The 21,954-nt window shown below is 53.0% G+C and overlaps 2 protein-coding genes across 2 annotated transcripts; one reads left to right on the plus strand and one right to left on the minus strand.

Annotated features, from left to right (window-relative positions):
• Positions 1 to 1,729: 1,729 nt before the first annotated feature.
• Positions 1,730 to 18,779, plus strand: kmt2e (lysine (K)-specific methyltransferase 2E). The gene is made up of 22 exons (XM_049760792.2): positions 1,730 to 2,101; positions 6,670 to 6,857; positions 9,391 to 9,505; positions 9,581 to 9,810; positions 9,894 to 10,033; positions 10,545 to 10,729; positions 10,833 to 10,871; positions 10,953 to 11,153; positions 11,253 to 11,383; positions 11,473 to 11,700; positions 11,790 to 12,042; positions 12,457 to 12,555; positions 13,361 to 13,546; positions 13,620 to 13,949; positions 14,012 to 14,311; positions 14,391 to 14,541; positions 14,614 to 14,831; positions 14,905 to 15,519; positions 15,603 to 15,880; positions 15,949 to 16,028; positions 16,197 to 16,276; positions 16,376 to 18,779. The coding sequence occupies exons 2-22, from the start codon at positions 6,784 to 6,786 to the stop codon at positions 17,354 to 17,356; spliced, it is 4,914 nt and encodes a 1,637-aa protein (XP_049616749.1). The 5' UTR covers positions 1,730 to 2,101; positions 6,670 to 6,783; the 3' UTR covers positions 17,357 to 18,779.
• A 74-nt stretch (positions 18,780 to 18,853) lies between these two features.
• Positions 18,854 to 21,753, minus strand: lhfpl3 (LHFPL tetraspan subfamily member 3). Its single transcript, XM_049760828.2, has 4 exons — positions 21,312 to 21,753; positions 20,225 to 20,455; positions 19,866 to 19,920; positions 18,854 to 19,794 (listed from the first exon to the last, which is right to left on the minus strand). Exons 1-3 carry the CDS (start codon positions 21,751 to 21,753, stop codon positions 19,898 to 19,900), a joined length of 696 nt encoding a protein of 231 aa, XP_049616785.1. The 3' UTR covers positions 18,854 to 19,794; positions 19,866 to 19,897.
• Between the last annotated feature and the right edge of the window lie 201 nt (positions 21,754 to 21,954).

Here is a 21,954-nt window from a genome sequence, read left to right on the forward strand (position 1 = left end):
CGGCTGCGCCCCTCTCCCCTCAGAGCTCAGAGCCCGCCCACTGAATTCTAACCGCATGATGTCATCGCAATCAAAGTGCCTCACACACATACACTAGAGCGGAATAAAACATGTTTTTAGTTTGATTCACGGTGAATGGCTATCATTTAGACGCCCTCGTCGTAATGTTGCCGGAGGGAGGGGGGGGTGCAAAACGCGACGGTTCATTCACAAGTTCGATCCTCTCGGGCTGTTTGCTCGCTGTGTCCTCCCCCCCGAGCACCTCCGCCTTGATGGCTCAAAACAGTTGACATTTTAAGCCGCTCCTCGGCTAACTGCGTCGGGCTAAGAGGAAGGAATGCAAACGGGGAAAAAAAGAAAAAGGGTTTGCTTTGCTGCGCCTTTGAAAAGCAGCCGATGCGGTGAGGCGAGTACGCATGCGCGAGGAGCTGCGCTTTGCTTGTGGGGGAAGGGTTAGAGTGCGCTGCGTGGAAACGCGCTGTGAGAGGGAGGACATCCTCGCCAACGTTGTGATGATGATGATGAAGGGAATTCTACAGAGGTTTGACGCAACGTAATATACATACTGGATATATAATATCATATTGTATAGATATCACATTATGTATGATGCACTGCGCGGCAGATTATGTATACGGGCCAATTAAATAAACATCGTTTTAACACACTCCTTGGGATTTTTGTTGCTGTTTATATTCACTAGTTATATTTTTATTATCTCATATTTCTATATTAAGACGTCTGTGTGAAAATATGTTTTAGTGTGTATACTTCTGGAATGTGAAAATGTTAAAGGGCAACAATTTGACCACATGAGATTGTACTCAGTTCGTTTGTATGTTATTCTTATTTTTACTTAGTTTTTTTTCCCATAGTAAAAATTGGAAAAATATACCTACTTTTGCGCCCCCACCGCTGTATTTAAAACATGTCCTTGTGTAAAGGGTTACATAAGAGTTTAGCGGTCTTGCTGCTTTGGGATTTCGGCACCGCTGCCCTTCATCCGGGCATTCAACACATCTTGTCAATAAATACTAGTAAGAAAATAAAAAAGGAAAAAGGGCCAGGCATTTCTCTGCTGGTTTAAACACACTCAGAAGCAGTGATCTACATTTCTAACTTAAATTCTGAACATTTGTATTAATTTATTCCCAAAAGTCTATTATTTTTGCTCCATAGCAGTTCTCTTTTAGCTGCACTGCTTCTATTGCCATGCCATGTCATTCATATCTGCTCCAGGCCTTCAGAATCAGCATTTAGTCTGTAAATTAAACATGGGGCAATCTGTTGATAACTAATAATCAGTATTTCTGGTGGGGATGATGTATTATATTGTTTAAAATGTTTTTGTCACGTTATAAAGTAAATACATATGGTAGGCACGGTTGCATGCTGTTACATTGCGCTGTTTGTAAAGTAATAATGTCTTCTCTAATTGCAACGACATTAAAGTAAGCCAAACCTCGTATAAATGATATTGATCCCACAGCTGATTAGAAGTATAGAGGCACTGAGGGCAAAAGTGAGATTTTATCATTCAAATCAAAGAGAACCGGCCCCAGGAGAGGAAACACGGACGTGCGCGCGCATCGGGCACGGCGGCCCCTGTGCAATGGGCCGTGTCACCCCGCAGCACGTGGAGGCGGGGCGTCGCTCTTACTGACGGGAGGGGGAGGTGCAGGGGAGCGGGGCCGCGAAGTGAGGGAGGGGGGGAAGCGGAGGGAGGCGGAGTTACCACAGTCCTGGCAGGGCCGCCATTTTTGCAAAGGGAAAAGAGACTGCTTGTGAGGGGGATCTAATTTCGAAAAGTCGCTCTTTGCCCGGCGAATAGTTTGTTTTTAACGCTCCCCCCCTTTTGAGTTCCTGCGCCGACCCGGGCCTCCCACCCCTTGTGCAGCACCAGAGGCGGCGCGGAATTTTGGACAGGACTATCTCGAGGACGAGGCGAGAATCCTAACGTTTTTGAGCTTTTTTCAGCTAGTGAGCCGCAGTGTGTGGACACAAGTATTGTTTTGGTTGTGGAGGCTGCGTGGACAGCGGCGAGGGTCTTGCCCCGCTGCCTAATTCGTCTCCTGGACTCCCCCGACGTGGATATAAGACTGTAAGTACATCGCAGTTTGCTGTTCATGTCAGGTTAGCACAAATCCGAGCTGGAAGGCTATTGTTGGCTTTACTTTAGCTGGCACATCGCGCTAATGCTGGCTAACGTTGTATCAGCTGTGTGTAGCCGACATGCTAGCTTAGCCTCGCTTGTGTATAGAAGTGCTCGGCTACCGCGTTTAAAGTGAATTCACTGAGCATTTGAGGAGAAATAGCTAGGTGACGTGAGCTGCTAATGTGTCAAGTTGGCAACGTCAAAAGAGCGCTTGCTTCCTACTAGCTCGCACATGCTATTAGCTCAAATTAGCTTGACAGCTACGGAGTGGCAACGTTTGGGTGGCCGTACATTAAACGTCATAAAAAGCCGCATAGAATGTGTGTAAATCGCAGTGATCGCTGAATTGAAGACAAGTGAACAGAGATAGACATAAGCCTGATCGAACCTCGCGATTTGGAGGGGGGGCGTAACGCTTAAAATGTCAAGGCTTTGTTAAGACGATCAATAAAATAGAATCTACGCCGAGCTGCACCCGATGTAATGTTTGGGTAAGTACTTTTTTTTGTTTTTGTTTTTTGGTAAATGGTGGTCGTAGCAGTTTGACACCGTTTGCGGTTCGGCACGGTGTCGTTAAGGGCCACATTGCGCACCGTTTCAGCCCTAAACCTTTGCACATTATTTACATGGCTGCTTCCCGTCGACATGGTCCCGAATTACGTCTTTTAGCGACGCGGTCGGAGCTTGTGGATGTTTTGTATACAGTCAACAAGATAATGTGCGTTAGTTGCAAACTTAAATGTAGTCGAAGCGACTCCGATCCTGCTCGCACGCAGCGGTTCATTTCCGTCCGAACTCGAGCGCCTCGGAAAACAATAAGCTCCGGCATTCATGTAAACAAACGTACAAGAATGTGAGTTGAGTCCCCGAGTTGCATGCAAACAGCCGCTGAAATGCTTTAAACGCCTGCCCTTAACATTGCGCAGTGATCTCATGCTCCTGGGGGCTTTTTCGACGAGGCAAAAATGAATTGAATAATAGAAGAAAGCTCCCCCAGGGGACGTGGATGGTTCCGTTTTGTAATCATACATTGACTTGTGAAAGCAAGGTGATTAAATGTTGATTTTTAAGCGTGTTTGGGTTCGAATGCTGCAAGCATGGGGGATGGGACGCCCCGTGTCATACAGTTTGTAATTAAATAAATATGTTAAAAAGAGGCGCCGTACTCCTCCCACCCCAGAGTAACACATAGGCGAGTAATTCCGTTGTAAACGCGAACGTTAGTCGACTAACGCAGTCGTGATCGCTTCTTCCTGTTTATGCGCATACAAAACATTAGCCCACTTTTCATTGTCGCTGCTAGCTTAGCCCCGCTAGCACCCATTACGTATTATTCCATTCGCCGCCGTTTTGACCTTCACTGACGACACAAAGTGGATTTACCCTCCTGTTATCAATGTGTCTCACTCTTCCGTGTAACAACGTCGGACAAGCGGGGCGCATTTGCGTCGTCGCGATGCTCCGATCGTCGTTTCGATCCGTCCAAAAGCGGCTCACATAATTGCTAGCCCATTAGCTCGCTAGCTTGGCTTTCGACGAACCCTTGCCACACACGGGCGCGCAGAAAGCAAACGCTCGTCGAACGGGCCGGTACTTCGGCTCGCCTATGCGGGGAGCGAGGCGGGCGAGCGCGGGGCAGGGTGGTTCCCCGCGGCTGGCGAGCCTCCGCCGGCTTTGCGGCGACGAGAAAGCCTCAGGAAAATGGCGTCCGCGGCCAGCCTGTTGTGGTAACATAATAGCAACGTTGTCGCCTCCACACCCCTACCGGCAGCCCTCACTGCAGCGCCGACACTCTCACCGGGAAGCAACTGCACACGCACATACGTTTTATTGTGATAACAGTCGCTCGCAAAGCGTACTTTTATTTTCTTCTTGGGAAAAGAGATGGGCATAAAAAAGAAGGAAAGACTAAGACGTAGTATGTTGCTGTCATATTGGACGAAACACACGACCTTTCTTCTGCCGTCTCCAAATATGAATACACGCGCCGTCTAAAAGCAACACCCAGAAGCACATTTGGACCAAATGAGTTATTTCTGTTGTACTTTAGATTTTGGACAGGATGTCATTTTGTGTTGCCTTTTGACTGGAGAACCTCAGGAGCTTTGGAGATGACTGTTCTCCCCCCCGGTGACAAAGGCGTCCGTAGGAGGATAAATGCATTATTATTCCCCACTGCCGATAGAGACGGGTCCTCTCGCTGGAGGTTGATAACAAATTGGTTAAGGCGGAACAGAAGAGTGCCTGACGGCGCATTTGTTTTGTTTTTTTAAATGGTCTCGCGTCTGTTTCGGTCAAGCGTTGTCATCCCAGCAGATCTGTCCATGTAGGGCTAGCGTGTGCGTGCGTGCGTGCGTGCGTGCGTGTGTGTGTGTGTGTCACAACCCCCAACCAACCAACCCACCCACCTACTCCGGAGTGATCTCACTCGTGTGGTACCCACACCCCGGGAGACCAACACAAGACAAACGCGCGAGGCTCCTGTTGAGCGCTCACGTGACCTCCCAGCTGGGCGGAGAAGGCTCGGCTCAGGTGACCTGTTTTGTGCCACCGGGTGCCCTGTAACATATCCCTCTTTTTATGCGGGAGGGCGGACCTCCGTCAAAGCCCGACTACCTCCTCTGTGGTTCTGGGTCGGCTTTTTAACAAGCTCCTGCATTGATGTCGGTCGGTGACGTAACGTCACCCCGCGCAATGGGTCATAAATGACTGCCGCAGTCGAACCTGCGGAGACCTGTCCGAGCCAGTCGTGTATGTGCTTCTGGATGGTGACAATAATAGCATTTGTCATTATTTGTGGCACTCGGTCTGTCGTAAAAGCTTTTACATGCTTGTAAACGCAGTCCCCGAGACTTCCTTTTGTTTTCCTAATTTGCTTCCCCCCCGCCAGCCCCGGGAAATGCCCCTCGTCCCTTTGCCGGTTGCTAGGTAGTGAGCGCAAACACTGCGACACGTCTGTCGTCATCCTCCGAAATGCTTTTGAACAGTTTTGTACAGTGTGTATAAATATCTACTTGAGAGACTGTATTGATATATGGCGGACACTTGCAGCGATTTGTTCAAAGAGCAGGCCGGACGTGTGCCGTTGCGGTCACTGTGGAAACATTCCATCCGGGTCATACGTTTGTTTGATTTCGCTGGCTCGCTAGCTGAGTCACTCCAGCCGCCTACCGGGACGGTGTCAAAGCACATCTGTTTGCTGTTTGGCAAGAGGGATTGGGGTGGGTGTCGGAGTTTGCAATTTTTTTCCCCCCCTTATCAAAAGAACCCATCTTCTTTCCGCAGAAAGCGCAACGAAAACATGCAGAGGAGTCTGGGTTTTCCCTGGCCAGGCTCCGAAAGGCCACTTCTTGGTGCTCTTCTTCTGCGCACAATGACGCCACTGTGCTCGCGCGGCGGCACTCCCGGGCTGTTTTACACTCTGCGTGAGCTCCACGTCGCCACCCAGAGTCCACGCGGGGTCGCGGCTGCGCGGCGTCACTGTCAGGCGGACCCCGTCGGCCGCTCTGCAGCTCTGGTTTATTTAGGAAGTGCACAGAGGAGGGAAAGAAATCCGGCTGGGTGGGGTGACTGGGAGAAGGAAAGATTGGTGTTCTACCCCCCCACCCTTTTCTTTTTCTTGGACGCTTGACTCCGAGGGTGACGGACAGCTCCTGTAAGGGAAGTGGGAGGAGCGCACGGAGGCAGTCAAAGCTCAGATTTAGTCTGGAATGCTGCTGTACCGTGCTGGTTTTCTTTCTTTTTTTTTTTTCCCTCCTTCTTCCCCCCCACCCGCCGCTTGCTCTCTCGCAGCCGCCTTTTGTGCGCCTCCTCGGCTGTGTCGTTGCGCCGCCGTTCCTGAGACGGGAAGCGAGCCTCGGGATGAAGTGGGAGTGGAGCCAATCGGTCACAAACACACTGCCGCCGTTTGATAACGCAAAGGAAAGGGCTAGTCCGACGTTTGGTTGTTGTTGTTGGCAAAGCGCCCCGTCCCCTTGTTTCAGCGAGTCCTTTCACCCTGCCAGGAATGGGGCGGGTGAGGGGGGGGTGTGTGTACACTTTTGGGTCGGGGTCGTCTTCCTGCTTGGAGGGTGCGAGCGCATCTCGTTCACTCAATATCGTCCGTCTGCCTTTTGTTTGTCGGCGGCCAGGCGGAGGTGCGACCTCCAGCCTGTTCGGTCTCGTCATCTGTCCCCTTCCCGCTAATCCTGCTTATCAACAGAGCTCTGTATCCGGGCCAGCCACACTGACACACATGCTTCTGTCTGGATGTTCACAACACACACACAAGTTCCCACCAACATTCCCCGCAGTCACGGCCTTTTAAACGTCACCAGACAAACAAGGGGGCACCCAAAAAAAAAAAAAAAAACGCTCCCCGTGTGTTTTCCTTTCTCCCGTGTGTGTTCTCTTGCTCCCCTTTGTGGGAGCTCACTCAAAGTGCAGCTTTAGCTTAGCTTAGCCTAGCTTGTTGTATGTTGTTGACATGTTTGGTTGTGACCCCCGATATCTCTTGTCTGTTCTCCCCCGACCAGGCCTCGTGGATGCACTTAGATGTCTGCGATGACTGCTGTGGTTGGCATGCCTCAGTGTTTTGGACTGCCATTCTCTGGACTCAGTAGGACAAGAACTGATCAGCAGAGAACGTCATGAGCATAGTGATCCCCGCGGGGGTGGACACAGCAGCAGACGCCTCGTACCTGGACATGGCGGCGGGCTCTGAGTAAGTATAGCTTTTCATGTAGAATAAACCCCGCCCCCCCCCCAAAACAGAACCTCGTGACAAAAGTCAAGCCTAAGTTTGATTCACGAAAGCACGCAAGATCCGTTTTGGCAGCGGTCCACGCGCGCCTGGTCGAAGTTTCAACCCGTTTCCCCCTTCGAGCTCCTCTTATTAAATATCCGTAATAGCGATGCTTCCTAAGCAATTACAGGAGAGCAACTTGCGCTAATGGACAGTTGCGCCGCCCCCCTCCATCGATTGTTAAGGCACTTAAGCGCTGCCGCCGTCAACTGCATCCGCCCGTGTCAAAATGGCAGCGGGCAGCATTTTGTGTGCCGCCCGCCCGCTGGCCCGCCCGCCCGCGTCGCTAGCGTTTTGCCGCCTGATGCGTGCTCATGTGTGCGCCGCTGAGGCAGAAAGGTGCACGCTGTCATGGCAACAAGCCTGACGTCGTGCTCCCCCTCCCATCCCTCCCGTTTGCTCGTCAAGGACATTGGCGTGGCTTTAAACGAAGCAAGATGCTCTCGCATGACTAAAGAATAACACGCGTCATCCACTCACGAGGAGGGAAGGGAGACGGGCTCTTTAAAGCAGGGAGAGGCCCCGCCCCCTTTTCGCCTTCATCAGAGCTGTTGCGGTGACAGCTTGTGTTGCCATGGTATCTGCCCATGCCCCCCCCCCCCCCCCCCTCCATCCCTCCTCTTTCCTCCCCTCTGCACTGCGCAAGGCTTGTTTCCACGGCAGCGGTGTGAGTGACAGGTGGCCCTCACAACAAAGCTCCCGCCTCCCCGTTTGCGTCCGGCGGTGCGGGGCAGACACGCGCCCCCTTCTTGACCGCGCCGCTCGCTCTTTTGTCCGTCCGCAAAAATGGCCGCGCCGAGCGCCGAGAGAAAAGATGGCGGCTGGGAGTCACGTCGTGTCCTTTTTTGCGCGTCCCCTCAAGTATGCGGCGGGGCGGCCAGCTGTTGGCTCATGCAGCATGTGCCCGCCTGCGTGCCTGCGCCTGCGCTCGTCATCCACAGTCACACGCTGGCGGAGTTGGGAGCGTTGCCATGGCAGCCAAGCGAGGAGCGAAGGCGTTGCCTCTGGCCGCCCGTCTCCGTTTGTCCGATTTTCTTCTGTGGCTTGTTTTTTTTTTTTTTTTTTTTGCATGTGTGGAGCCACAGCTGCTCCCCAATTAATACAACATTGAAAGACACACAGGCAGTTGTTTCCACACCTGCGCTGGCCGGTGCGTCGACTTCACATGAATGATCCAAAGCCTCCAGCTATGCTCATATTCAAATGTCCTCCCCTCCACACACACACACACACACACACACACACACACACACACACACACACACACACACACGGCTCAACTTGTTGACGCACTTGTGTGGCGGCTCTTCAGTAAGAGCGAGCCGCCGCCGCAATTTATTGCCGTAGCTGAAAAAATCAAAACCATTTTTGAGACCATGCAAACATTTTGTAAGCGCAATTCAAACACGCTTTTTGAAATCATCCAAATTAGTTTGCTGAGATGACGATTTATAATCAGTCAGTTGTCACATTAATTATTTAGCATGTTGTTCTGTGGCAACTGTATTTTTTGATAATTCGTGACCTAAAAGTGGTGTCAATGATTGATCAGGAAAAAAGCTGTGCTGGCTTTACTTTTTTTTTTTTTTTTTCTCGTCAGTGTCTTTCACGCCTGCGACGGTTAGGAGCGCCAGTGTGGCAGTTAATCAGTAGTGTAGACACACAAACAAGTGCCACACACACACACACACACACACACACACGCCTCAACATGGTTCCGCCTCCAGACCTCGTGCACACACTTGTTCGGTTTTCACTTTGACGACGGCGCTGTGTGCAGGAAGTGTTGACTTTTTTGAGCGGCATGTTCTGCGAGGGCTTGTGACAGGTACAGAAAAAAATCCGGAGTTGCGTCGCAGCAACTTTGCCTTTTTAAATGCCCGTTCGACCTGTCGGTTGTCTTTTGTTAACGTTTTTTTCGCGGGTCTTTAAAAATGTAAAACTAAGAAGAAGAAAAGCCGTGTGCGTGCGTGTGAAACGCTGCATGGCGTGTTGACGCTGAATTGTGAGTTTCACCTGTTTTACTTTAGTGCAACGGGCTGAATTAGCCTGATTTGAATTATTTTAAACTTTATACAGTTTTCTCATGTTTGTTTCAACGTGCCTTTTTTTTTTTTCTCTCTCTGAGCAAAGCTTAAAATGTGGCTACTTCCCTCTCGATCATGCCATTTCCTCCATAAAACACGTTGGCCATGTGACCATGAAGAGCGAGTCGGGTTGGTCACAAACGGCCAAACAGGCTCTCAGCCATTTTTTATTTTTTTTTTTTCCCTCTCGCAAAGTAGATCGACAGGTTTGGCGTGAGCCAACCCGACAAACGATTGTGCGCGCTGCCGTCCAACGACCCGCCTCGTCGACAGACAGGCGCTTCCAGTCGTACGCGCGTGCCAGCATGGAAAAGAAAGTAGCTCTTGCGCGCTGGCTAACACGAGTACGGCGCGCGTGTTTGCAGACCAGAGTCGGTGGAGGCCAGCCCCGTGGTGGTAGAAAAGTCCAGCTACCCGCACCAGATCTACAGCAGCAGCAGCTCTCACCATTCCCACAGTTACATCGGCCTGCCTTATGCTGTGAGTAGCGACCCGGACGCCTCCCGCTGCGGGACCCTCGCGCCTCACGAGGCCTTCACCTTCTCTGGCCTGCAGGACCACAACTATGGGGCGCGGCCCCCGCCCACGCCGCCGGCCTCGCCTCCCCCTTCCATGTTGATCCGTCAGGGCGATGGGGGGTTGTTTGTTCCGGGCGGCCAGGACGAAGCATCCACGGGCACCACGCTCAGCACCTCCGAGGATGGCAGCTACGGAGCCGACATCACCCGCTGCATCTGCGGCTTCACGCACGACGACGGTTACATGATCTGCTGCGACAAGTGCAGGTTGGCCGCCTTCTGACGGTACCCCGGCCGGGCCCGTCCCACCCCCGGATGTCTCAACCCCGCCGTTTGATTTTCCGCTCTAGCGCCTGGCAGCACATCGACTGCATGGGCATCGACAGGCAGAACATTCCCGAGACGTACCTGTGCGAGCGCTGCCAGCCCCGACACCTGGACCGCGAGAGGGCCATCCTCCTGCAGACGAGGAAGCGGGAGTGTTTGTCGGGTAGGACCAAACAAAGAGCGTTTCTTGCTAGATTCCACAAAGCAAATGTAATATCGTTGTTCCTCGTAGAATAGTTGCCCAAGTTCTTGGATTGCTTTGTTTATTTTTATTTTTTCTATTGACTTGGTAAGTTGAAGAAGACAAGTGCGCTATTAGGCTACCGAAGTTTGTATGGAAACTTTTGGAGACGTGACTCAAATGACTTTCCCGCTGAATAACACAATGATTTTCTCTGTTGCAGCCTGAGTAATAATAGCACACACGTGAAGTCCCAAAAAACCAAGCGAGTCTGCCATACTCATTTCCGCCAAATTTGCAATGCAATGCTATGACGTCATCGCGTCATTGCGATGTCATTTTCCAACTTTGAGCAACCAACCGATACCCCCGCCTTCACTTCAACAGTCTCAGTAGTTGTGACACCCAGCAGCAGGGCATGTCAGGGCACACCTCCTGGAACGGCGACACCTGCTGGACACATTAAGAATTGCGTCTCATCTTGTCATTCAAGTAGATGGGGACACCAGCGCCACGGAGAGCGGGGACGAGGTGCCTCTGGAGCTCTACTCCACCTTCCAGCACACGCCCACCACCATCACCCTCACCACCGGGCGCCTCGGCAACAAGCAGGTGGACAAGAAGCGCAAGAAGAGCGTCGAAAAGGACGCCCCGGCGTCCTCCGCGCGAGCTAAGAAGGTAACGTTGATGTGGCCGTTTGGGTTCATCTGAAAATGTCACCCATTGTATGTTCCTCATCGCACGCTTTCCCTTCCGTTGATATTTGACTTTCTCCTCGCAGGCCTTCCGAGAGGGCTCCAGAAAGTCCTCGAGAGTAAAGGTAAAAAACGGACACGGCGCAACGAGCCGGGCTTCTCGGCGCCGATCCCCGACTAACCCCGCCCCGTTCCTGCGCGCGCAGGGCGCCGCCCCCGAGCAGGACCCGACGGAGCACCCGGCGCTGTGGGAGAACAAGATCAAGACGTGGATGGAGCGCTACGAGGAGGCCAGCAGTAATCAGTACAGCGAGGATGTGCAAGTGCTGCTGCGCGTCAAGGAGCAAGGCGACGGCAAGAGCCTGGCTTACAACACGCACCCGGCGTCCTTCAAGCCCCCGGTGGAGGTACCGCCATCGTTTGGTCCTTTCTCAGCTTTGCCCGGCAAATGTCTCATGCTGCACTTTTTTCTTTTTCTTTTTTTTCTCTCTCTCTCCTCTGTGCAGAGTCAAATTCAAAAGAACAAGAAGATCCTCAAGGCCGTGAGGGACTTGGCCCCGGATTCCCTCATCATCGAGTACAGGGGCAAGTTTATGCTTCGGCAGCAGTTTGAAGCCAACGGATACTTCTTCAAAAGGTCCGTTAACGGAACACGCCAAAAAACTGCATTTTGGATGTAAGGGTGGAATTGCCAATCCCTGATGATGATTTCTTTCTTTCTTTCAGACCTTACCCCTTTGTGTTATTTTACTCCAAATTTGACGGGTTGGAGATGTGCGTGGACGCGCGCAGCTTCGGCAACGAGGCGCGCTTCATCCGCCGCTCTTGCACCCCCAATGCCGAGGTGAGGCACGTAATCGAGGACGGCATGTTACACTTGTACATCTACTCGCTGAGGCCCATCGGCAAAGGTGCGGAGATCACCATCGGGTTCGATTACGACTACGGCAGTTGGTGAGTGGCGCGCTCGACCCCGGACCGCCGTCCCTCCCCGAGACGACGTGGCTCGCCCTCGGCGCTCACTGTTTTTGCTCGCTGTGCAGTAAATACAAGGTGGACTGTGCCTGCGTGAAGGGCAACCCCGAGTGCCCCGTGCTCAAGCACAACCAGGAGCCCACCGAGAACCTGGGCTCGGGCGGGCGGCGGCGGAACAGCCGCAAGGACAAGGACCCGGGCCGCGAGGACCTGAGCCAGAACCAGAACCTGGGCGTGGACTGCGAGGGGAAGAGCAAGAGCGTGGGCGACTGCAAGCAGAGGAAACTCTCGCCCCTTCGACTCTCCATCTCCAACAACCAGGTGGAAAAAAAAAAGAAGTGTTATTTCTTGTTGACCTCCATACTTGATGACATGTTTCCCATGGTGGGTGCATCTCGTCTTGTTAGCGTCACTGCATGCCTTTTCCACCGTTGCCCTGTGATCTTTTTCCTTTTGAGTTGACTTGAGTCGCCCCACCAAAGGAGGTGCTAGCACTTAATTGCTCGGTGCACATCATGGTTGTTGTTTTGTGCCCACCTGACGCACAAGCAGAGTACGCGACACCCCGATACCTTCACCCCATCTCGGGTGACCGCCCCACTCTCCCTCCTCACCTTCCCTGTCCTCCGCTGCTCTCACCTGTTCTCCCTCTCGTCTGTAGCCAGACTTGAATGACAAAAAGCGTCATGGCGCCGCCTCTCCCTCCCCAACCCCCCACCCCCCTCCCTTTTACAGGATCCCGACTTATTTGAGGATCTAGAAGACAAAACGTCCGTTAGCAATGAAGTAGAGATGGAGTCAGACGAACAGATTGCGGAGAGGAGGAAGAAGATGGTAAGTGTGCCCACGGCAAAACGGCGCCGTTTCAGCTTTTGAGTAGCTTTCCTGCAGTCGCCCAGCAAAGAGCCAGGATGAGAGAAATCGACAACCTAGTCGCCCCCCCTTCCTCGCCCCACTTGTGTGTGTGTGTGTGGGTGTGTCTGGGTGTGGTCTGATAGTTGTGGCTCGCTTTAGGTACAGTCGCCTCTTTCCTCTTCTTCAATACCAAAATGTGTCTCGCTTTTGCCTCCCGTTTCATTTGCTTTGCTCATTGCCTGTTGTTTTGTCTTTTACGCGGTCCCAAAAAAAAAAAAAAAAAAGACCACACACTGAATAAAACGATGGCCAGTGCGCTCCATTACGTTCCCGACACACGAGAGGGTTCAAAATGAGTGAGCAGGGGTCGACTAAACGCTGGAAAAATGTACGGACGGGCGCGCTCTGGAAATTACCCCGCAGTCATTTGGTTTCCCCGGGCGTAGAGTTGCTGGCTCATCATTAGCCAGCCGGCGCACCGCCACAGGGCTCAGTGAGGGATGGAGTCTCCCTAATTGTGAGGGGGTCGGCATAAAGACATTTAGTTTGGGAACCTACGCCCAGCACTTAGCCTGATCCACTCCACATAGTGCACATTATTTGTCTTCCCGGAGTTGTTGCTAGCTGCTTGTCTTGCTTCTGCAGTGTTGACTTTTCCTCCATCTTGACCCAAGGGGCTTCTGTCCCCCCCAAGCATTAATTAACCCGTCGCGTCGCTCCACGTGACCCCGATTAATAACGACTCAAACGCTCTCTTCATCTGTGGCGTAACTTCTTCCCGCAGACGCGAGAGGAGCGGAAGATGGAGGCCATCCTGCAGGCCTTTGCGCGCATGGAGAAGCGGGAGAAGCGGCGGGAGCAGGCGCTGGAACGTATCGGCAGCGTCAAGCCCGAGCTCGGGGGGCGCAGCGACATCAAGGAGGAGCCGCCGGCCACCCCGGAGGCGGCCGACTCCCCCTCGCTCGTACAGGTAGGACCCTCGAGAAATTGACTCTTGAAATGTAAAACGGTTTGGAACAAAAATATCCCGCGTGTGTCCCTAGCCACCTCTTCAAGAGGTCAAAGAGGAGCCGGGCTTGAAGCCGGCCAAGGTGAAAGGCTCGCGGAACAGGAAGAGCTTCTCGCGGAACCGCACGCACATCGGCCAGCAGCGGCGGCGAGCTCGCACCATCAGCACTTGTTCCGACTTGGCACCGGGCTCGCCGGTGGAGCCCATTGAGCCTCTGAACACGGAACCCCTCGAGGGAGAGCCGCCCAGCGCACCGGAGCCCGAGACCGTCGCCGCCCAGCCGCCGGACGCCAGTCCGCCACACAGCAACTCGCCGGCGCCCGAGCGAAACCGCCCCGGGAGCAAGAGTTTTAAAACGAAAAAGGTACGTGGCCGCTATGCGGCAGACGAGCGAGCCGCCGGTGCTCATCTATTTTGCCTCCGCAGCACTTTGTCAGCGAATGGGTGGGCGAGAAGCAGCCCGACGGCTCGGCGGCGCGCACCCCGGAGCCGGCGCCGGAGCGACCGCTCCGCATCAGCAGCGACCCTGAAGTCCTGGCCACCCAGCTCAACGCCCTTCCGGGTCTGGCCTGCTCGCCGCAGGTCTACAGCACACCCAAACACTACGTCCGCTTCTCCTCGCCCTTCCTGGCCAACCGCAGTCCCACCGCCCCCGGCATCCCCACCGGGAGACGGCGCTCCAGAGAAGTGCCCGAAACGCCTCCGACTACCGGCTCCTGCAAGAAGGTGGGGGCCGTCGTCGTTGCCGGCCTTCGATTTAGTCTGTGTCAAACCGGACGACTCACACTTCCTTCTTCTTTTGCAGCGATGGTTAAAGCAGGCACTGGAGGAGGAGGGGTCCACCAGTCCAGCCAGGAGACCCAGTCTCTTCATGCCCAGCGAAGGTCCTCTCAGCCCGCCCATTAACGGAGACTCGGACAGCCCCCTCCCCTACAACGGTTCCTGCTCACTGCCCGGTACCGCTTGTAATCGGCGACCTCGCCCGACGAGCAAGAACGACCCGCGTGACGCCCGTTACTTTCTTTCAGAGTTGCCCACGCCTTTGAAAAAGCGCCGCTTGAGCCCCCTGGACGCCTGCATGTCGGAGAGCTCCACGCCGTACGGCTCCCCTTGCGCCACGCCCACTCGGACCGAGCAGTCGGAGACATCGGCGCCACCCGCGCTAACGGCCACGCCGCCGCGGCCTCGAGCCGAGGAGTCGCCGGCGGAGCATTTCGCCAGCACACCAACGCAAACGCCACAGGAGGTAAATGAGCATTTGGGGTTGAAAGAAAATCTTTTGCAATGGGCATCCCTGACATATTTCTTCCTCTCGACAGAGCGACTCTTCAACGGAAAGCTCGCCGGACTTTAGCACGAAAGCAAATTTGTCGGAGGTCAGCAACCCGGCAGATCGGCCTCCTTCGTTGATGCCGTCTCCCTCCGTTCGGACGCCGAGCTCCGACGGTCTCCCGCCCGACGCCAAGACGTCAGTGCCTGACAGTCCGCCGCCGCCACCGCCGCCCCCCGTTGTCGAGTGCGCCGCCGACTTAGCGGAGGACCGGCCAGATGGCGTGACGGCGGAGGCCGGCGGCAGCGAGTCTTCCTCCTCTGCCGAAACGTGCGCTTCCGCCTCCTTCCCCGGCTGGATCAAGAGTCCGGAGAGGTGCCCGACGACGCCGTCTGCCGGCCTCAGCTTCTCCCCCGTCAACTCCAACCTAAGGGACCTCACCCCCTCGCACACCCTGGAGCCCCTGCCGGCTCCTTTCAGACCCGACGCTGCTGCGGGACCTGCGGTAGCGGCGTCAGCCAGCCAGCCGGTTTTCGCCGAGGGCCAGGGGCCGCTCTTCTACCCCTGCGCCGAAGACGCCGGCTCGGCCGGCTTCTCGCGCTCGCTCAACGGCGGCGGCGACGAGACGGGCGGCTCTGCGCAAAATCCCCCGCAGAAGAAGAAGGTGAGCTTGTAAGGTGCAACGTCGCCCTCTTGTGCTTTGCCATGACACCTGTACTCAACACCGCACGTGCGTCTGTCTTCAAGGTCTCCCTGCTGGAATACAGAAAGCGACAGCGCGAAGCTCGCCGCAGCGGCTCCAAGATGGACTGCGGCTCGCCCATGTCCACCGTGCTCCCTTTGAGCATGGATGGGTTCCCAGTCGTCGCCATGGAAACCAGCAGCGAGGCTTCCTTGCCTCCGCCGCCGCCGCCTCCTCCTCCGCCTCCCCCTCCCTCTTCCGCAGCCCTCAGCAGCGGCAAGGAGCCGCAGACCACGGAGGAGTGTGAGAGCGCGGGAGAGAGGGAAGGAGGAGAGGTCCAATGGTAGGCTGCAGATGACGTCACGACATCTGCTCTCTTTGTCTTTGGCTTAACGGATGTTTTCTGGGCAGGACGTCATCCACGTCTGTGGAACAGGCTCGCGAGCGGAGCTACCACAGAGCTTTGCTGCTCAGCAAAGACAAAGACGCAGGTGAGACCTTGCCAAGGAAAGTCATCCATCATAGATTAAGACAACGTCCTGCTGCGAGTCATTGACATTCCCCCATTAATGTTGCTAACTGCCTGTATTCATGCTCTGAAATGAAGCTAAAAAAAAAAAGTCTTACCAGACTGTCTGCATTTGTTACTGTTGTTCAAGATGGTGACGCCGAGGGAGGTGAGACACCGACGCCGAGGGACTGTCCATCTCCTGGACCTCAAAAGACACCGACTCATGCAGTAAGTCCTCACCACAGTATGTGGCACTTTTTTATAGATCAATTTTTTTTTTTTTTTTTGGTCCAACTGGTTTCTGACGCTTCTCTTTCTTCCTCCCAGCCGGGCTCTCCCGGTCCAGTCTGTTCTGTCATAGCCTCCGGCTGGAAAGAGGAAGACAGCGACGGTCCGCCTCGAGCGGCCAACCAGCCCCTGCAGCTGCCCATCAAGTCCAAATCCACGCCCGCCACCCCGAGCAAGCTGCACCCGCCGCCGCCGCCCTCTTCCCCCGTGCACTACCCAGGGCCGGCCCTCCTCCACGTGCAGCCTCAGGGCTCGCCCTACCGCAGCCAGCGGGCGCTCTTCTCCTCCCAGTCCCAGAACCAAACGGCAGGCCAGGCCCCGGCGCCTTCGTTCGTGCAGTACAATGCGCAAGCCGCCCCGCCGCCGCCGCCCCCACCTCCTCCGCCGGCACCACCCGCCTCCACGGCCTACTTCCCCGCTCAGACTGCCTCCCCGGCGGGCCCCTTCTCGGGATTCAAAGCGGCGGTGACACCCTCCTACTCTCCGGGCTCTCAGGCTCTGATACAAACTCTTCCCCACAGCGTGCACTATCAGACCTCGGGTGCCCCGCCGCCGCCCCCTCCGCCGCCCCCGCACCCTATGCCCAGCCCGGCCCTGCTGCACGTCAACTTGCAGCCCGCCCCCATCCAGCAGATCATGCTGACCGCCGCCCCCACGTTGACACAGGGCCAGTCCTCGGCTCAGCAGCAGCAACAGCCGCCCCTGTCCCTCACCCCGCCGCCGCCTCCACCCCCGCCCCCGCCTAACCCTTCGGGCGGCGCCCAGATGCAGCCCCACCACTTTCCAAACTTGGCGGGCTTTCAGACAACATTGCTCGCCAACCCCTCGGTGCCCCCGTCCGCGTACCCCCCGTCCCTTCAGCAAAGCGGACTGCCACCGCCGCCGCCACCGCCCCCGCAACAGACTCAGCAAGGCTCAGCTCCGTCCGCCGCCTCCCAGCTGCCGGCCGGAGCCCGCGGAGGCCCCGCCTCCTCCGCGCCCTTTCACACTTCGGGTTACCTGAGCACAGGGTGGCACTGAACTCTGCCTAAGCAGGATTTGGGGATGAGGGTCAGGTTGTAAAACAATGGAAATTGTTGGGAAATTTCCGTGGGATAAGGGAATCTTTCTATGTATGTTAATGGCAATTCATTTGAAAAAAGTTTCAAAATCAAGCGTTCATTTTGTATTGCTCTAAAAGAGACAGACATCCATGCAAATGAATAGCTCTCCCACATAACAGTATATGCGCAGATTTATTTATTTATTTATTTGACTTTTGGTTCCCACCACAACCGATTGCAGCTCATCGTTTTGTTGTAGTTCCGATAATTCAAAACTGTCATTTAAGTCTTGAGCCAAATTTCACTTGATCACATTCCGTCTTTAGTCCCACAAATTCCCATGGAAATCTTCCCACATTTCCATCATTTTGCAACCCCAAACACGGAACGGGGCACTGTAGATATGTTTTCTATGGCCAGTGGAAAAACATGATTGTTGGATAAAAGGGTATTTAAAAAAGAAAAAGTCAAAACAAAACAGACTGACATCATCTTCAAGACAAACTGTAAAAGATGGACGACCGACCGACCCAACGTGGTGCTCTTGGCGCTCTTCTCCTTTTCTACTTCCTTCCTGTGACAGGTGGGGGAGGACTTCACTGTTGTGCGTCTCGTTCGGGCTCCTGTTTTCTTGTTCAACTGCACTTTGTTTCGCAATGGACATTCCAGCCTTTAGCCCTCGTCCTCCTCCTCCTCCTCCTTTTTTCTCCTCTTTGGTCCGTCTGTTGTCTCTGTTGGTTTTCTCTAGCATTTGTTTTGTATAGAAAAAGCGACATATTTTTGTCAAATTCCTCCGTCTGACATCAGAAGTCTGTTGAGCGCCGCGGAAAACCGTTAGCGGGAGAGCGCCTGGCCTCCTCGGGGCTCCCCGACTCGGCGTTTGCGTGTTTGGCGGTCGTCCCGGGTGGGCCGAGCGCCTCCTCCGCGGGTGGGATGCTCGCAGTTTATTTTTTTCAATAAGGAGCGTTACTTACTTGTAGAAGGTGTAATTAAATGTATCATAGGTGGTTACGCCGGCTTTCACCAGGAACACGTTTGTAAATATTTGCTTTCTTTTTTTTTTTTTTCTTTTTTTCTACGCCTGTACAATTCGCAGCCATCGCCTCCCATTTTTCAAACATGGTTGTACATAGGAACGCTCTTCTTGGCAAAGCTGAATGTTTCCGTGACTGTAGCATTATTTTTTATTTACACCCTCTCTGGACACATTGACGTCCTGGTTTTTTTTTTTGTTTTTTTTTAATTATTATTATTGTTATTATTATTCGTGTGTGTGCGTGCGTGTGTATGTGTGTGTGTGAGTGTGTTTGTGCCGAGGGGAGGAGCTCACAGACACTGCACTGGTTGGCTATTTTCATGGTTCATTATAATAAATCACTGTAATGACAGTTTTCTAAACACTTTAGTCTGTTTTCGTTTTCTTTAAACTGGCTAAAGGTAAGTCCAATTAAAAAAAAAAAACACTTCTGCATAATGTATTTGCATATGATTTATTTTTTTTCCCCCATCTTTCATCAACAGGATGCGGTTTACTTCAGCATCTGGACAGGAAGTGACGTCACAGTAATACATGTACCTTCTTTCCCTTTAACCATTGCTGACGACGACCATCTATAAGTCTGTATCGTACTGGTGGCCAATAAAGTACAAGAAAAAGTATGAATTATATATTCTTCATTTAAAAAAAAAAATACAAATATTTCTCAATGTGGAAAGATGATTTAGGGTGATTTGCGAGGTTACGAAACAAAAGGCACCACTGCACTAGTACTAAAAAACACCCAGCAATGTGTCTCTTGTCTCTGATAAATGACAGCCGAAAAAATGTAAACAAAAATTAAAAACACAAAATGTTGCTTGTACCAAAAACTTCTTGTTACATTTTCCAATATCCATTGATTGAACCGCACCATATATTCACATATTTATGCTTAATTTGTACATGTATTCTGCGAGTCACACAAAAAAACAAAACGTCATGACTGAACTGTAGAGGTAGATGAATTGTCAGTTAATGACCCCCCCAAAAAAGAAAATATTTGCTTTGAAGGACTCCACAAAAATACACGGATGGCACACGTATGTAACAGTTACACACCACCTATAGACGGCATTTTTTTTTAATGTAAAATGGATCATCACATCCACCACTTAATCACATCAAACATTTAAGTGTAAGAAAATTGAAAATTATTTATGAATGTGTTCCATAGTCCAATTTTTCCCCGTTACATGGCGTCATAAACCCGCCAAGCAACCCGTGGAGAGAAAAAAACTGCCCAAAAAGAAGCAGCCAGTTCCAAGTAAGTGCTACTTTACAAATGAACAGACGTTCCGAGTTTCTTGTCCATCTCAACGATTTTTTGGGGTCTTTCCCGTCATCTCTGCTCAGATTGGAATTGATGACGTCACAACCTGTAAATTCAGACATAACTTCAACATTACAATCCGCCATATAAAACGTTGACAGTATTCACATTGCTCACCTTTTATAAGCATGTAGAGGCTGCCTTGCACGTTATATGGCGTTGTTAACACTTTCTGGGGAGAAATTGGAAGAGAAAGCGGGTTAAACATTTAAACAAGCGACACTACCAGTTGTGTCCACCGGAGGGCAGTGTTGCACAAGCCTTTTCTCTTACAACAGCCCGTTTAGGCAGCAGCCAGTCAGGCCTGAGATCATAGCGTTCTGACAGTCATCCATTTCTTGATCATGCCCAGTGCATGTATCTTGTACTTCACCTCAGTTGCCTCTTGATCACAATGCACCCCCCCCCCCCCCAACAGCTGACATCAAACCACAAAAACACTCATCAGTAGTCCAGACCCCTTCCGAGCGACTTACTGTCCACCAGTAGCTCGTCGGCCATGAGGCTGTCCTGGCGGTTGCCCAGCACGAAGGCGAGGAAGGAGAGGATGAGGGCGTCCATGATGCCCATGATGGCCAGTATGTAGGCCCAGCGCAGGGAGCAGGCGCCTAGCGTGTATTTGTCTGTCTGCTCGCCGCACATGCGCTTCACCTCATCGCTGTCCCAGCCGTCCGGGTAGATCATGCAACCCAGGATCAGACAGGTGCCTGCGGGAGAGTTCTGCTTTAGGGTTTCTTGATTTGATATCTGCAGTTGAATTTCCACAAAATTCCTTCAGTCATTTATGCTCAGTGCTGCAGAGGAGGGGAAAAAAAAAAAAAAAGAAGCAAGATGAAACGTTCTCAGCAATCAGGGATGCACAGCGGCGACATTTCCCCACGGCGTCGCAGTCCTACTTCAAAGCTGGCCCGAAATAAAAAATGAGGACACGCTTCAAATGTTCACAAGAATTCGCCTAGCAACAAGGCAGCCTTTAAATACAACATGGGGAGGGAGGACATCTCTGCATTGTTTGGATGCACTCGTATGCTGTAGTGCCTTATTTTAGCTTTAGCATTCCCTCATTGCTATGTTGTCAATGAGCGGTCGCTTGGGGAGATTACTTACTGCGCCTTGAAAATCCTCATTAGTGAAAGGAGGTGATCCTCTTTAATCCGCACAAGTCGTCTGCGCTTTACATCCATCCGCCAGCCCCCAAACAACCTCCAACGCTTCTAGCTGACACTGCTGCATTGGAATTATGCTCATGTTGCATTTTGAAGGATTGTAATAACTGAAGCAAACAATAAGCTGCCAAAAGAACTGAAGCAAATGCATGCCTTAGCGTTCGGGGAGGAATGAAGACACCTGGACCGAATGCTCGGGTTTCCAAAGTACCTGAACCAAGGGATGCTTTTGGGGAGGGTACTAAAATAACTGAATCAAACTACAGGATAAACTTGTGTAAGGTATCATGACAACCAAATGGCAACTTTGAGAAAAAACTGAACCACATTGGGATGGGGGGGGGGGGGGGGGGTCCTCCATCAGTGATGCCCCAGATTGAAAGTGCAGTCGTCTCACCTGCAGCCAGCTGCATCCACCCGCAGATCTTGTAGACGGTGCCAGTGCCGCAGAAAAAGAAGAGCGCGAAGCATCCGATGCAGCCCAGCACCAGCACCATGGACGTGGCTATGAAGAAGGCGGCGGCCTTGAAGGCGCCGGACGGGATGCTGGAGAACTCGGCGAAGCTGCCGTGGCATGTCAGCTCCCGGGACAAGCCGCTGCCGATGCAGTAGTGGAAGAGACCAAAGTAGCCCGTCTGCGGGGTGTCTGCACCGTCGCCGATCCAGTAGGGTTGGATAAAGCACACCACGTTGACGATGGCGAACAGGATGGTGAAGATGGCCCACAGCACGCCGATGGCGCGCGAGTTGCGTACGTAGTTGGTCTGGTAGATCTTGGCTGCTTCCGAGGCGGGGAGCATGCTGGTGGCGCTACCCACGTTAGGGGCCCCCGGCACCATCCTCCTCAGCCGCCTCCTGCCAGGAAAGATGCGCGCTCAGCTGCACATCCACAGCTCGTCCACCTCCTCTTCCGTCTTCACCTCTTGTCGTCTTTAGTCACAGCATCACTTGACTTGACGCTGCTGCTGCTGTTTTGCATGCATTCATGCAACGACGGAAAGCATCCCTACACTAATGGCTCCCGGTCTGTTTACTCTCTC

Source organism: Syngnathus scovelli, chromosome 22 (assembly GCF_024217435.2).
Source record: "Syngnathus scovelli strain Florida chromosome 22, RoL_Ssco_1.2, whole genome shotgun sequence".
NCBI lineage: Eukaryota > Metazoa > Chordata > Actinopteri > Syngnathiformes > Syngnathidae > Syngnathus > Syngnathus scovelli.